Source organism: Musca vetustissima, unplaced genomic scaffold, assembly GCF_032173495.1.
Source record: "Musca vetustissima isolate MV318-11 ecotype Yass unplaced genomic scaffold, APGP_CSIRO_Mvet_v1 utg7685, whole genome shotgun sequence".
NCBI lineage: Eukaryota > Metazoa > Arthropoda > Insecta > Diptera > Muscidae > Musca > Musca vetustissima.
The window spans coordinates 685331-701484 of NW_026887687.1; the positions used below are offsets into that span (position 1 = coordinate 685331).

Genomic DNA, 16154 nt, shown 5'->3' on the forward strand with positions numbered 1-16154 from the left:
AAATTTTGTAAATCGAAGTGTGTAATTTTTGTGTTGAATATGTGAGAAACCACAAACTAAATCTAAAGTACACCTCTATTCCCTAAATATCTTAAAATAAGACAGAATTTATTTTGGTCTAGATATATTATCTTCGATTCCGTCTATCAAAGCGTCTAAATACTTTTCAAAAAATGAATATATTCTAAAGAAATATAACTAGTTTTGGGGTAAATATATTTCACTGCTAGCCGTATTCTTATTGATTAAATCATATTTGACTAAGATGTTCCCTTCCACAAACCCTTCATTGATGTCGCCAGAGCTGTGCTACAAATGATTACCGACTAGGTTTTAAAAACTAAAGCCAAAAAATCACAGACACAATTGTCGGCTTTATCTCATAAAATTTTTATTGCAGTACAGTGCAAAGATGGATAATAAAATGAGGATTAGAAAAAAGGAACAAATGCATGATAACAGGTGAATAATGTATCCTACCTGTATCCGGATATTCCCTATTTTCACACTTGCCTTTGGTTTCGAAACTCGCCCTTTTCGGTATGGAAAAATACATCTACCTGTTGTTAGGTAGGAATTAGAAAATCCTTTTAAATAAACCACTTCAAGAGTTTTCCTGCACTCAATTTCAGTTGAGAACTACATTTTGAAGTGTACGTTTATTTTGTAAATAATTAAAGAAATTGTTTTGAAAATAATATTATTTTAAGAGTGAATTGTGATATCTATATTTTAAGCTAAACTTACATGGTAAGATAAACAGCGAATGGCTTATGGTGATTTTAATAAAAAATAAGAAAGTGCGCTAGGAAAATATATGTCGAATTTTAAATTGAATTCGAAGTAAAATTTACAACTAAATTCGAAAATTAGATGTTTTCTCCAATGAATTATTTGTGGCTCAACTGTAGACCGATAGAAGCCAACTTTTCGATTATAACCTCTAACAAAAATTGACTTCTATTTTATCCCACCAATTTTCTCGTTTGCCGGATAGTGCTAAAAAGTGATTGTGATTTGAAACAAAAAGCATATTTACAAGTAATTGCCCTGTAGGACATGTCTACAGTAAATCACCTTTAACCACTTTAAACTAATACGCCAGAATTATTTCTAATGAACAAAAAATAAGAAGAAGCATAACCATGCTCAATTGGCTGTTAGCATAACAAATGCTTCTCCTGATATGTAGACAAGTTGTTGAAAATATGGAGACATGTCACCACAAAAGTAGACAAAAGCGATACAACACCGCACATTTCCTACATTTTTAAAAATAAATTTGTTAATCCTATTTTGAATTATCTTGTATAAAAATATGAAAAGTCTTTTGGCATCTCTAAAAATGCTTGTTGTTATCATCGATTCCTGATCCATCTACCTTATTAAAACTACATGTACTACTGACATTTTTATTCGATTTTTATCGATGATTTTTTTGTCCTCAAAAATTTTTTTATGTAAAAATGGTAATATTCGACCCTATATTTTTATAAGTATTTTTTCTTTCCTGCAAAAGGGCTTCCACAAAGCATCGTCAACTTACTCGATTCCTCAGTTTCCTTAAACATTCCATTGCACTCATTCCAGCTAACTAAATGATTGGTAGACAGTAGCCTGTTCCAGGTGATGGGTGTGCCATCTATCGTTGCCTAGAAACATTGTCTCTTTGAATTTGGTGCAGTTTTTTGGATTCTTATGAAATTGTCATAAAATATATCCAATTTTATTTTCCTTTCCGATTATGCCCTCATCCCTCCGTTACCGCAAATATAACACATAGTTTTGTTTCCAATTAACATCATTTGTCCAAAGAAGAATACATCAATTGCCTTTCAAACAATCATCTGTCAAAGATTTGTTTATTCCCACATTTTTTTTTAAATTCATTTGAGTTTGCATTTTTCTCTTTTGCTGCTGCTACAAATTTTTAGGTTTGTCATTTTCATAACAGCCAATAAATTATTGTTGCTGTTGTTGTCGATGTCAATATCACATTACTGTTCAGTTATTTATGGCCATTTGAAATGAAAAAATAAGAGACATATTTTTTCTAGTTGTTAGCAAGATACGACGATGATGATGTTGATGCTAGATGTCAGTTAGTGGACAAACTGTCAGACAGAGAATAATTGCGAAACTGAAAATATCAAATAGGCAACTGGAGAAAAATATACGGGTAGATTGGGTGAGGAATATAAATAAAATGAAATGGAAATACGAGGTATGGCAGAAGGCTGTATTTCGATGTACGCCAATTTTGAATAAATATTCTCCCGAGATTTATTTCATATACAATGGATGGATATTCGCAATGATATATCCATATAGGGACATGTCTATGAATAGTAATGATATGTAATTTTGAAATGATATTAAATCCATAATTCAAAAAAAAGTTTTCATGGTACCTAATTAAAATAGTTTGAAAGGAAGTCTTCTATTTTTAGATTAATCGCTTATGTATAATAGGGTTGAAATATATCTCATAACATCAACATTGTTTTGATTCGAATTCTATTCAACTTCCAGAATCCCACCTAACAGTGAATGTAACAAATTTTTAATCCCCACCTCGCATCCATTGAAGCGTGATTGTACAAAAATAAAAACAAATCTCATGGCCATCAACAAATACCACGAATTCAAATACAATTGAATGAAAAAATAAAATAAAAATACGACAGACAAGCCTCGAACTTGAACTTGATCATTGAAAATGATCAAAAAGAAACGTTAACGACATGAATGGTGTAGATTTGTTTTTGTTTTATGTTTTTTTTCATGATTTCTATTTTCATACATTACATTTGGTTCAAATAGTTCACAATGAAAGCTGAAATAAAAAAAGTAGACAAATATTTTAGCGCCATGACAGCTCTCTTACAATCGAAACAAAAAAACATCGAGACAACAAAAAACTGCAAACGCACGCAATCTCTAAACACAATTACTATAATTAACTAATTAAATAATCACAAACATTTGTTGTTGTTTTTATTTTAAATTCGAAATGTATTTCTCTAATTAGAAATGAAATTGACAGACATTGTCAGCAATTGTTAGTTGTTGTTGTGTGTTCGCTTTTTTATCGATTTAAGGTTGGGTTAAGCCCTTTCTAAAATGGGCTAGCTGCATTGCTTACTCATTGGGGTGTGTTTTTTGTAGGAATTTCACACTTCCGTTTACAGGTGTTATTTCATAATTGACATCGGAAAGGTTTGTAAAATATTAAAACTATAGGGGGAGTTCAAGGCACAGTAAAACACGTTTAAGACTACGATTGATAAACCCCCATGAATCAGATCTTTGCAATCAGAATACAAATATGAAACATTTCTTGGCCGCGAGCATTTTTTTGAAATCTAGGAAAATAAAATAATCGCTGGTCTTGAGACAGAATTGGAGAATACGAAAGCAATATTTATTATTGACACAAACTTCAAAAAAGAAGCACTTATTTTGCTTCAAACGGACGTCATAATAATATCATCATGATTTAGATCAGGTTCATCGCAAGCAGAATTTGGAATGAAAATATGAATATGGACTCAAATTTATTACTCCAATCTCTATTCCGAATCATCAACTTGTTATCAGGCGACAAGAGTTTTTATATTACAGACAGTTTTTATCATACGTAGAACAAATTCTACGAATAAATTTCTAAACCTAATTCTTGATAGTGGCTGTGCAGCTGAACAATTCACACACACACACACACATCTTTTGAAGATTAGGTCTAAGGCATATATTTGCAGTACAGGTCTTCCTCATTGACCTGCTATCTCCAGGCATATATAAACTTTTTTACTCAAATTATCGCTTAAAATCTCAATTTTAATTGGTCCAAATCCGTTTTAGGATCGATTTACTTATACCAGTCTGTCAGGCTGTTGCGCACAATAACTTTCGAAAAGTGTAACCGTTTTTATCCTATCTTTGACAATATTTCTCTCAATATTGGTCCACTCCTTCTGGCACATTAGTCAAAAAATTATCACAATTTTGAAAATTTGTACATCAAATATCTAGCGAATTCAATGCCCAACATGGTTTCACATCGAAGATGAGACCCATAGCTAAAATGCAAAAAGGCGTAACTAACAAAAGCATAATTGTGTAGGAGAATGAAAACTATAAACATGTCATGTGAAATTAAAAAGTATGCCCGGCAGGGTGATATTGCATATGACGAATAATAGACTAATTTTTTTTACAAATTTAGTTTAATGCCAGTCATAACAATTAACTAAAAATGTAAATTTTTTGTTAGTTACGCCTTTTTGCATTTATCAAATAAATCCACTTGTAGTTACGTCTTTTTGTTTTTTGTTAATAGAAGCTCCTTTTTTGACCGCAGACGTGTAAAACTTTGTAAACACGTGTAGTTTATTGACATTCACAATATTCATTCAAAAAGTCAATTTTTTGTTAGTTACGCCTTTTTGCATTTTAGTTAACGATATTTCATATGAAGCTAATAGGCTGTACATAATATGAATCCTGTGTAATCTAAACCTAAGCATCGATTTAGATAAATTATCGAATATATAATCCATCACCTCCCCCACAAAAGTCAGCATTAGGCTATTTTTGATATTTCCAAAGGCAATAGAATCCTTTATATTCACTTGTTCACCTTTATTTTCACTTGTTTACATTTATTTAAAATTCCATTTCTATTTGCAATTTTTTTAATTCCCATGGGAAAAACTAAAATCAATTGACTTATTAAATGGCGCATTCTTTATTAAATTGTTTCGTTTTTATTGCAAACTATTTAACTGGCATTTAAGCACGCCTCGTTGAGAAAAAGTGTTCTTTCTTTGGCGTGTGGTTAAATTGTTCAATAAATTGCTCGGTATTTGATAATTACTGGTTATTATCTAAACAAATAATGACGTCAGAGTAGAGGCAGCACGCTTTCACGTTTCATTCAATATTTTGTTTTTGTTGTCTTGAATTTTATTTTACTATAATAAAATTAAAAACAAACAAAAGTAAACAAAATCGTAATAAACAAATAAACGAAAAAGAAAAATAAATCACTGAATAAAAGGTGGTTCATTGACCACCTTATATAATACGTAATGAAAACAAAAGTTTAAATTACGAGTACACATTTAAAAGAAATAACAAAATAAATGACAAGAAAAATAATAATAAAAACAAAACAAAAATTACAAAACAAACGTAATAATGAAAAAAACTCGATCATTTAATGGTTACCAAAATTAATTCATTAATCATTGTGGGTTTCGAATAGCAGCTACCCTACACACACTCGTTGCTACAATATATCCCAGTTGGAAACAAAAACTTAAATGCAACGGAAATCGTGAACTTTAAAGAGGAAAAGAACACAGACAGCATTTATATATATCTGGCTCTACCACGCATGGGTCTATTCATCATTGTTTTGCTGACGATCACGATGATGATCTTCTTGTTGACCTTCACTCCCAAACAAAACCAAAAAAAAAACTAAGCCATCAAAAAACTCAACGGTTCAATCGACAGACCGACCGACCACATCATTATTTCTGTGTGTCTTGATTCTAATGTCATGATTTCAATTTCAGCTTTTAAATAAAAGAACATAACCCATTAATAACAAGCTGAGGAGAGCACCATTTTTGCCAAATTCTTAATAAGCTTTAAGGGGCTTATCATTTGTTGTGCAATACAAAATATTTCGTTTTATGAATTTACCAATATATCCAAACTTTTTGGGGGATTTTGAAAATACTTAAAATCTATTGGATCTTTTATGTGGGAGGCTAAATTGTTGGTAGGAAGATTTGGCGCCCAATGAGAACCCTTAATATCAAATTATAGTAAAAATTGTGGTTTTGGAGTACGAAGGGGCTTACCAATCCTACCTTACAGATTCCCCACAGTGGACCTCTAAGTATGATTTAATATATAAACATAGAATTCAAAAACTGTCAACAAATGATAAAAATTAAAATTTGTGCAATGAAATAAGTTAAGGTCCTGAACCTATACCTTACAGATACCCCACACTAGGATTCGATGATAAATTTACTTACGATGAAATTTTTAACTGTGTATGGAAGTGCTTGAAGAAGGCTGTCTAAAGGAAGATTCTATATGGACTGGAATTGCAATGCAGCTTTTATTTTTATGCCCTCAGCATGTTTGGCTAATGCATAATACACTTTGATACGGTGAAAATTTACCTCATCGAAATATTGGTTTTAGACCCCATATTTCTTTGGACCAAATCCGTTTCAGAAAATTTGGAGTCGATTTACAAAAGTCCGTCTGTCTGGTTGGGGCGCACGATAACTCTCGAAGGCAATAATCGATTTCTTTCAAGATTTTCACATCTTATTATTTCTTCAAAACTTAGTTCAAGTTCGAAGATGGGGAATATCGATCAATTCCTTTTGGTACCTCCTCCACACAATTGTGGGAGAGGTACCAAAATTTTATAATATCATGCCTATTTGAAACAAACTTTGTGCAACCTATTATCTTACCACATCAAAGGAAGGAGTGGACCAATGGGTACCATGGTCCATTCAATATTTAATATTTAAAAATCCTATATCAGGCGTATGAAATGTCCGATTTGAATGAAACTTTGTACAACCTAGCCTAGATCAAGAAGGAAGATGAGACCCATTGGTCCCATAATTGTTTGTACACAAAGGTTGATCGATTCTTCAGGAGTCGGGTTATAGATGATATAACGTAGTATTTAATAGTACATTTACATTGTACATGATTAAGTAAATCCAAAGATATAATGATAAAAATTTGAACATATTTTCAGTATAAAAATAGTCTTTAATTTTTTATGAAATTCAAGATATGGAATTTATATCCATTGGTAGTTATAATTTATTAATAATTATACTCCTATATTTGGGTGTTCTATTTCCAAGTAAAAAATAGGAATTTACTTCAAATATTAGTAAAAAAATAAGTTTAATAGTAAAATCAGCTTAGCTTTAAAGCTTTTTGAATTCATAATTTCTGCTGCTAAAATTAATATTGTGTTCTCAGAATATTTCTCAGCTCTAACCACAAACTTTAAATTATTCCTTGAATAAAAAACTGTGTGGCCATCCTTAAATTTGCCTAATACGATTTTAATTGAATACTTTTTTTGAATGCTCTATAAGTTTTAGTTCCAGGAAATTTAAATATTTTTTGTCCGAACATAAGTGAAACCATTTAACATTTATAAATTATCAAAACAAAAGAAACATTAAACTAATATTTGATTCTCTCCCTCCGTTTCTTCTTCTACTTTCAGTTGTTTCCATGAAATTAAATTGGATTTGATGAGAAGTGAATATGCAACAGAGGCCGTTTGATTTTGACACAACATATCAATCAAATTTGTTATTGTTAATTTAAAGAACAAACCAACAACCAATTGAAACTTGAACACAAATTTAAAAAGGAAACCATAAATTGCCAAAAAAGAAGGAGGAATCTACGAGATTTTTGCCAATATATTGAAATTAGAACTCAAACAGAGTTTATTTATTCCATTTGAGGAAGTGAGAGCGATAACACAGCAACAAAATGCGCTTTATAATATTAATATTAGGTTTAGGTAAGTTTTTGTTTAACTATTTTAACATTTAAACAAATATAAATATTAATTTGTTCATATGCATATTTTTTTAGTTCTTCACATAGCATGTGGCCAATACCATCAATCCTCCGCTTCGGTGGGTGTAAATTTTGGAAATATCTCGCCACCACATATGACGGGCGGTGCCATGGCCTCATCGCAAAGCGAACAGGATAAACCACGAACACGACGCATGTATGCCATGTGTCCGCCATCTTTCCAACGCATCGGCACCGAATGTTTTTCATTGTCTCAACACCAGGGTAGCTGGCTGGAGGGCCATTTCTTTTGCAAAGATAAAAATGCCCGCCTGGCCGAACCGGAAAAATATGCAAATCGTAAATTGCGACAATTTTTATTGCAAAATGATGCAAGTAAGTTGATTTTTTTTAATGTTTTGTTTGAAAAGTTATTTATTTGTGAACAATGTTTTTTTTCGTAGATACGGATCCCATATGGATTGGCGCCACATACGATTGGGTCAACAAAATGTGGCAATGGAGTATTAGCGGACGCAATTTAACATTTAATGATTTTTATGATAAATCAACAGAGTAAGTTGAATATTTAGTAGAAACGAAAAAAAACCTTTATTTTCAGCAGCAGAATTTCTAGTCAGAATAGATGGAACGAGGTAATTGATTTATCTTGAAATATCCTCTAATTTCAAATAATGATGTTATCTATCAAATTGACTTTGGTGAATTATAACTTAAGGGGACCCCCCCCCATTCTCGGGGTCAAAATTTTTGTTGATATAATTCGAATCTACACTGATTAAAGAATGTCTCTACAAAATTTCAAGTGAAAATCTCAAGAACTGTTGAAGATATATCCGATTTAGTGTGTCAGCATCATGTGACGGCTAAAGGGTTTCTCAAACTTTAAACGCGTTTTCTCTAAACATTTTTTGCGAATGGCGGGCACGATAACTCAAAAACTAATAATCCAATCGGTTCCAAATTTTGCATCGTTTCTCTGGGAGTGTATTGCTCTCGTATGAACTAGGATAAAGCCAATCGGTGAAGATCTTCCTTATTTTTTAATTTGGTTTTTGGTCAAAAATCGGCGATTTTCCAAAAATATTTTTTCAAAGGTCCACCATTTTGTTAATTTTAGAGCGAAGTCAATAATCCTAGTTCATACGAGAGCCAGACATGTACTCTTTCTAACACCGTTGGAATTTTCGGATTCCGATGTTCCAGTGAGGAGTTATCATGCCCGCCATCAAAAATAAGGACTTTTCTTTAATTACAAAAAACAACAACAAAACAATAACAAAAATTTTTTGTAAATTATTTTTCTTCTTTTTTAAATCTTCAATTATATATGGGCAAAGTTACAAACCTTAACAAGCATTGGTATTGATTTACCAGCCCATTGAAAATCTTAAAAAATTCAAATCGAGAATGGGGGGGGTTCCCTTAACATACCCTTTTAAACTTGAAATGCAAAATATCCAATTTAATCGGATACATTTTCTATTACCAAATCAAAGTTATTTAAAATGGGATAAATTAATATATATACATTTGGCAATAGCATTACGGATTCTTGGAGGGTATAAAACATAGCCCCGTGTTTCAACATATTCCCTATGTAGAGTATCGGTCCTATTGTAGCCATTTGATGGGCTCTAGACTGCATTGTATAAATAATTGATTGTAATATTGCATTTTGTAATATCAAGAGACCATAGTAGTTGTAACCCGACATTTCGGGTTATCAAAGAGTCCAAAACCTCATGACAGAACAGTTTTAATATTAAACCATGTTTCCGCCCCTATTAAAGTTCCTAGTCATTTTTTACAATCTAAAACGGGATTCACATTAGAACTTTTTTCGGGTAACCTTTTTTATATCTACTAGATTTAATAAATGCGGTACAATGTAAACATACTATTAGTGGCCGCAATTCGGTAGAGGTATTATTAATGTGAATTTTTAAATATGACTATTCTAGTGCGAATTATAATTTGCTTTAAAATTCGATGAACCTTTCTTGCCAGTGAGCATTCGTTTGAGTTCTTAATCGCTGGGGGCATACATAGAGAATAAAAGGGCATACTAAGTCCAATTTGTTATGTTTTAAAAACTACGAATCCGACACCTGACAAAATATTCATACCCTTGTCTTTTGAAGGTTAGGACAATGTATAATTAAATCCATATCGACGCCTCCGAACCATAGTATGCTAAGTCGACTTAGCATGTTTTAAAGTTCTTTACGTTTTTAGATACTATGGTCCTTAATTTAAATTCTCTGAAATTTTGGTAATCATCGCGCAATCCAAACCAAAGTTATAAGCAAAAATGTACTTAGCATGGCACGTAAGATATAAGAAACTTCCATACTTTGAGAGCTTCTACAGAAAAACTCACTTTTCAGACTTAGCATACTATTCTTCGGAGGCGTCGATATATGTAATTATATTAGCGCTATCTATACTACTAAATGGGATGAATTTATGATGGTAAGTTATATCTAGTTTCGAGACCGGGTCTGGACAAATATCCGGCTTACAAATAAATGTTTTTTGGGCCATTTTTTTAGACTGCACGTTTCTCAATGAATTCCAGCTCTTAAAATATACGCACAATTGGACTTTCTGAAATAATATAAGACAAAGGAAAACTGTAAACAGATTATAAATAGATTTCATCTTCGACATTAGGTCGGATTCCAGCTTTCTACTTTAAAAGTTTTGATTCCAGAGAGTTCGAGGAATTTTGCAAATTACCGACTACCAGAATGGCTTCCGGATATATTTTTTTCTTAATTTACCTATTACTCCGGAGGGTGAAAAGCATCTTTTTTCAGGTTTTTAGTATCCGAAAAATGTAATTTATATTAATTATTTTAAAAATTTTGATTTCCTTTTATTTACAGACACACTATGGAAAATCATTGCGCAGTATTTGATCCTCAATATAAATATAGGTAAGTGTTGGAAAAGTAGATTTTCACTGCTGTTTATAAAAAGAAGGGACGAAACAAGTTTTGTTGTTTTTAGAAAATATTTTTCTTATGATAATTTAGCAATTTTTATTGCATTCAAACAACACCGTTATAATTTTTTATTTCAATTGATATATTCTCTTGCAAATGCTTGTCGCCTGATGTTAATATCCCATTAAAATACATGATTATGTTTTACACCAACTGAATATTAATATTCAATTTTGTGTCAATAAATTTCACTACTACTAGCCGACACAAAAAACACATCGTTTACCAGGGCAATATATTATGTTGCCTTCAATTTTATGCACAGCAATGCCTCATGCATTTTTTTGCTCCATTACTGTAAACGCTTTTAGACTCACTGGCCCACAAAAATGAATGTGCAAAATAATTTATAAAATATTCTTAAAAAGAGTGTGGCTAAATAAATTCCATGGACTGACTACGTCCATGTTACTTGGCAATGTACGAACCCATATTGCATTTCTAAAAGTCAGCACACAACATGGAACACAGAAACGTGCAAATGTCAAATGTTTTTGCAAAAACAACAACAACGACAACAATAACAAAAAAGTAGGTGGATATCTTAATTGACAGGCGTAAAAAGCTGTTCGGACTTTTGATTTTCAATCGAATGGAAAGTTAAAACAATGAATGAGTCTTAGGAAAATTAAAATATATACATAAAATACTTTGTAGACGAAATGAATAATTCATAATTGAATTATATTGAACTGCAAAATCTCCAATAATTGATCATTTGCAAAAAAAATGACGGTAATGTATTTCAAATCGTATCGATATTATATTTTGTTTGGTTTCAATTTCCAACAACGCAACATGACTGTAATTTCTAATAAAGCCATCTTCATTAGCCTTATACATATTTTTCAGAATATTTTCCTAAAACCGACTTTATACATTCTAAAGTTTCTATAAATGGACTTATCAATTTAAAGATGACCGTATGGCATGTTTTGAATCGAAATTTTTCTTTTGTTATTTCCTTCAAATAAAATTTATTGATTTGCTTCTTTCATTCCCTCTAGGTGGTCATCGAGATCATGTGTGGACAAACATCGTTTCATTTGCCAACATAAAATGCCCAAGGTTAGCGAAAAGAATCGCCACAAGGTCTACAATCGCTGGAATGCCACCTATCCCAATCAATTGGCTAATGAAGTTATTTTGGAGGTGATCGATCGTAAAGGAAGGTAAGTACTGAAAAATAAATATACTGAAGCGGAATAGATATAAATCGTGGTATGTGCTTGTGGTATAAGATGCAGTCGGTCGCTTGTTCTTTCCACAATATAAAAATCGTCTTGTATTGAAAGTTCAAAATTGTACCTTCCACATGATACAATTTTTTTTCGAAATGTTGCTGACAAGAAGAAATAGAGTTTAAATTTTGCACAATCGTTTTTTGAATCTTGTCAATCAATAGATGGCGCTGACGACAGGTGTTTGCCAGTGTTGCCATGCTAACAAATCTGGCAAAATTCATTCATTCACATTTGAATACGATACAGCGACAAATCATACGAATATCTTTAGCTTGAATATCCACCTTCCACCCGTATTCAAGAAGGTTTGCCTGAGTAGCCATGTTAACAAAAAACTAGTGAGCTAAGCAGTATAGTCGAACGGGGCCGACCATATGATACCCTAAACAACTACCATTGAAATTTATATTTTGCGGATCTATATTCCGAGCCTGGACAATATTTCGCGATATATACATCTTGATCGTGTGGTAAATGCCAACAAATGCAATTTTTGGCACTTTTCACACAAAATTGTGGGCCACGAAGTTGCAAACTCTTGAGGAAACTCAAAGCTATTATACCCTTACATCATAGTTGTGAAGGGTATACAAATCCATGCCTTTGTTTAGTCTTTGAAAAATGTTTAAAAATCCACGCCTGTGCGTGGTTCCTAAAAAATACTTTTATGAAAATTCAGGCAAATTTTTGACGGTCGAAAAGATTTTAAAAAAATCCACGTCTATTAAAATCTACGCCCATATTCGGCCCTTGAATGAAATTTTTTATAAAGTTTTCTTATGGACGTCAAAAAAAAACTGTTAGTGGGGGTTCTCAATGTTAGTTTCTCAGTAATATTTACTGTTCAGTATTTAATTGTGAAACCATAACGTCACATGTCTATCCTGGCTCCCAATGAATTTAAAAAAATCCCAAACATTTTGCGAATTTTTGGGTAAATTTTACAAAACTACCAGGTTGCCCCCAAAATGTAAAAAAATTGATCTGGCAACTCTCTACCCGAGAAAAAATTCGAGCGCCTAAAAGTATGCTACACATTTTGTTATTTCTTATTATGGTGTTGGCAGACGCAATTTTTTCTTACATTTTTATTTTTGGCGGGCTACTTTCTATTTTATTCTGGGGGCCTGGTATTTTTGTGAAATTTGCTCAAAAAGCACAAAAACCAGTTGAAGGAAAAAATTGTGACGTCATCACATACATGGTATCACACGCATAAGGTGCATTGATTTATACTTTTAACGCATTTGAATTTATAAATAAAAAAACAAACTTCATTTTTAGTAAATTCTTTTCTTTTTAATTTTTATTATTAAATATTCTTTGTAAAAAAATTTACAAAATATTAATTTTAATAAATAATTTTCATAACAACATGCTATGTTTAATTACTTCAAAAAATCATATCTTTAGCTTAGAATATCCACATACCTACCGTGTCCATGAAAATTTGCCAGAGTTACATGTAAACATAAAATAACAATTTTCTTTGTTTAACCATAACAATTGACTGCTTAACTACATAGATGAAATGCTTAGAATATTTTGTAATAAAATACACATTAAACTTTGAATCTCAAGAGGTATTTATTTGTTTAGAATACATACATCTACGCGGCTATATTAATGCACTTCAATCTAAAAGAATTGATTTTTTTGAATCTGACATTTTAGCGGCATATTTATTGCGAAGCTAAATCCACTTTATGGATTAATAGGTGGCGCAGAAAACTCAGGTTTTTCAACAGTACTCTCCTCACTATCGGCAGTTTTTTCCGATGTCTCAGGTTTTGTTTCATCCGTTTCCAAAAAATTATCCCATTTATTAAGACGCTTTTGGATTTCTTCTTCGGTTTCTTCAATTCTGGAAATGAATAAATATTTGATTAGTTATATAAACGAATATACAAATATTATTGCATTTAACGCACTTGTATTTTGTTTTACCATCCCAATGTTCGGCTGTCAATTGACGTTTACCAAAAAATCTTCCATGCATCATTTGTATTACTAAATCAGCTTCCTCGGGTGAGGACATATTAACCTGGGCAACGCCTTCAGAGTGACGCTGGAAAACAAAACAAAATAATTAGTATATGACTTACATATTTATTAATGCAACCTACATCATAGATAATGACTTTGCGCACAGTACCACATTTACTACACTCCTCTCTCAAATCGTTTTGATAGTCCAATATAAGTTGTACTTCTTTCTCAAATAGATCGGGATGGAAAAGATTTTTAATAATGACACTTTTTTCATGTTTAAATCGTTCACCACGCATTTTTTCTGGACGCCAATCAAACAGCCTGTAGAAGAAAAATAATATTTCATATAATTTAGGAAATTATAAAAAATAATCAATGAATGAATTACTTTTCTTTGATTTTGGCCAATTTCTCTTTGTCTTTCTTTTTCCTTTTCGGTTTAAGTGCCGGATTGTATTCACCTCTCATTTGAAATTGCGCCCGTTGAACACGTATTTTATGGCCTCTCAAGTCATATTCATCCAGTATTTTTAAAGCCAAATGCACGGATTCCACCTATAAAGAAATTGGTTATGTTGGAGATTAGATTTGAAAACTGTTGGGAAGCATTCGAATGTTTTAAAGATTTTTTGTGAATACTTAATTAATACTATTTCATTTTTATACCTCAAATTTGATCCAAAATTATTTTTGTATTTAAATTTCTTCGATTTGCATTAATTTTGCATTCATTTTTGCATTAATTTTGCAGATACAATCGTCGTGTCATTGCCGATGGCAGTAATGAAGAAATGGTTGTCCCAACACGTCCCGGTAGCCACAATCGTCGCCGTCGTCCACGACCTCAACGACCCACCGCCGTGCCCAGTGAAAATGATGTCAACTACCAATCTCCCCAGCCCATTAGACATCAACGTGTTCGCCCAACCACCTCCACCACAACTCCTTACCCCTACAGCGTAGCCTCCTCCCTACCAAATAATAGTGACAATGAAATACTGACACCACATCAGGCGGTCACACCAACTCCTGCCAATGCCCAAAAACGTAAAAATACAAACGTCCGAACCAAATTGGATCGCGAATTGGAACGTCAACGCCAAAAGGAATTGCGTCGTATGCAACGCAAAAAGGAACGCCAGGAGAAGAAACGCCGCGAAAAGGCTGAAACCTTGAGAAAAATGCGCGAACAAAGGGAACAAGAAAAGCGTAAAATGCACGAAGAAAAGATGAGACAAAAACAATTGATGCAACAACAACTAGAACAACAAAGACAATTGGACCAAATTCGCCAAAAAGAAAACGAGGCCGAACAACAGAGACAGCAACGTGAAAAACAATTGGAGGACACACAACAGAAGAGCAAATTGCAAGAAATCGAATCCTTGAAGAAGCAGCGCGAAGAAGAAGAACGCAAACGTTTGGAAGATGAGGCGGAGGAGCGTAGACGTCAAGCTTATTTGGAAAAAATGCGCGAATTGGAGGAACAAGAGAGAGCCAAAATCGAAGAGGAACGTAAAAAAGAACTAGAAAAGAAAATGGAAGAAGCCCGCAAACAGGAAGAAGAACGTAAGCGTTTGGAGGAAGCCAAGCGTAAAGAATACGAAGAGCGTCTGAAACAAGCTGAAGATGAAAGGGCACGCCAGTTGGCCGAGGAACAAGAACGCAGACGTTTGCAGGACGAAGCTAATCGCCGTCAAATCGAAGAGGAACAAAAACGCAAACAAGAAGAAGAACGCAGACGTCTAGATGAGGAGGAGGAACGTTTAAGATTACAACGACTGGAGGAAGAGAGACGCGTTGAGGAACAAGAGTTAGCTCGCCTGCGTGAAGAACAAAGAAAACGGGCCGAAATCGAACGTAAACGCGAAGAACAAATCAAACGCTTGGAGGAGGAACAAAAACGTATTGCCGAAGAAGAAGCACGCATTAAATCGGAACTGGAAGAGGCGGAGAGACAACGTAAACTCGAAATGGAAATGGAAGCTAAACGGGCCGAGGAAGAAGCCCGTGCAAAAGAAGAAGAACTTAAACGCCGCGAAGAGCAAGAGGAACGCGATCGTTTGGCCAAAATCGAACAAGCCAAACAAATAGAAGAGTCGCGCAAAGAACAAACCAAAAACGAAGTTAGTAATAATTTCAGAAATCGTTTGGCCTCCCTGTCGCCGGAATTGTTAAAGGAATTCATGGAGAAACGAAAACAACGTAAATTGCAAAAAATGAGAGAAGAGAAGGCGAGACAGGAGGCATTAGCAAATGGTTCAGCATAAAATTCTTCATTTCTTCATCC

General features: G+C 33.1%; 1 protein-coding gene across 1 annotated transcript; it reads left to right on the forward strand.

Annotated features, from left to right (window-relative positions):
• The first annotated feature begins 7520 nt into the window (after window positions 1-7520).
• LOC133335360 (trichohyalin) lies at window positions 7521-16134 on the forward strand. The gene is made up of 6 exons (XM_061543641.1): window positions 7521-7597; window positions 7672-7992; window positions 8061-8172; window positions 10509-10559; window positions 11636-11800; window positions 14616-16134. The coding sequence occupies exons 1-6, from the start codon at window positions 7567-7569 to the stop codon at window positions 16132-16134; spliced, it is 2199 nt and encodes a 732-aa protein (XP_061399625.1). The 5' UTR covers window positions 7521-7566.
• Window positions 16135-16154: the final 20 nt, after the last annotated feature.

Excerpts from the sequence above, each read along its gene's own strand:
- LOC133335360 (XM_061543641.1), top strand. The coding sequence starts at position 7,567 with ATGCGCTTTATAATATTAATATTAGGTTTAG. Across the intron at positions 10,560-11,635 it reads GATCCTCAATATAAATATAG|GTGGTCATCGAGATCATGTG; the intron begins GTAAGTGTTGGA and ends CATTCCCTCTAG. Across the intron at positions 11,801-14,615 it reads GTGATCGATCGTAAAGGAAG|ATACAATCGTCGTGTCATTG; the intron begins GTAAGTACTGAA and ends TTAATTTTGCAG.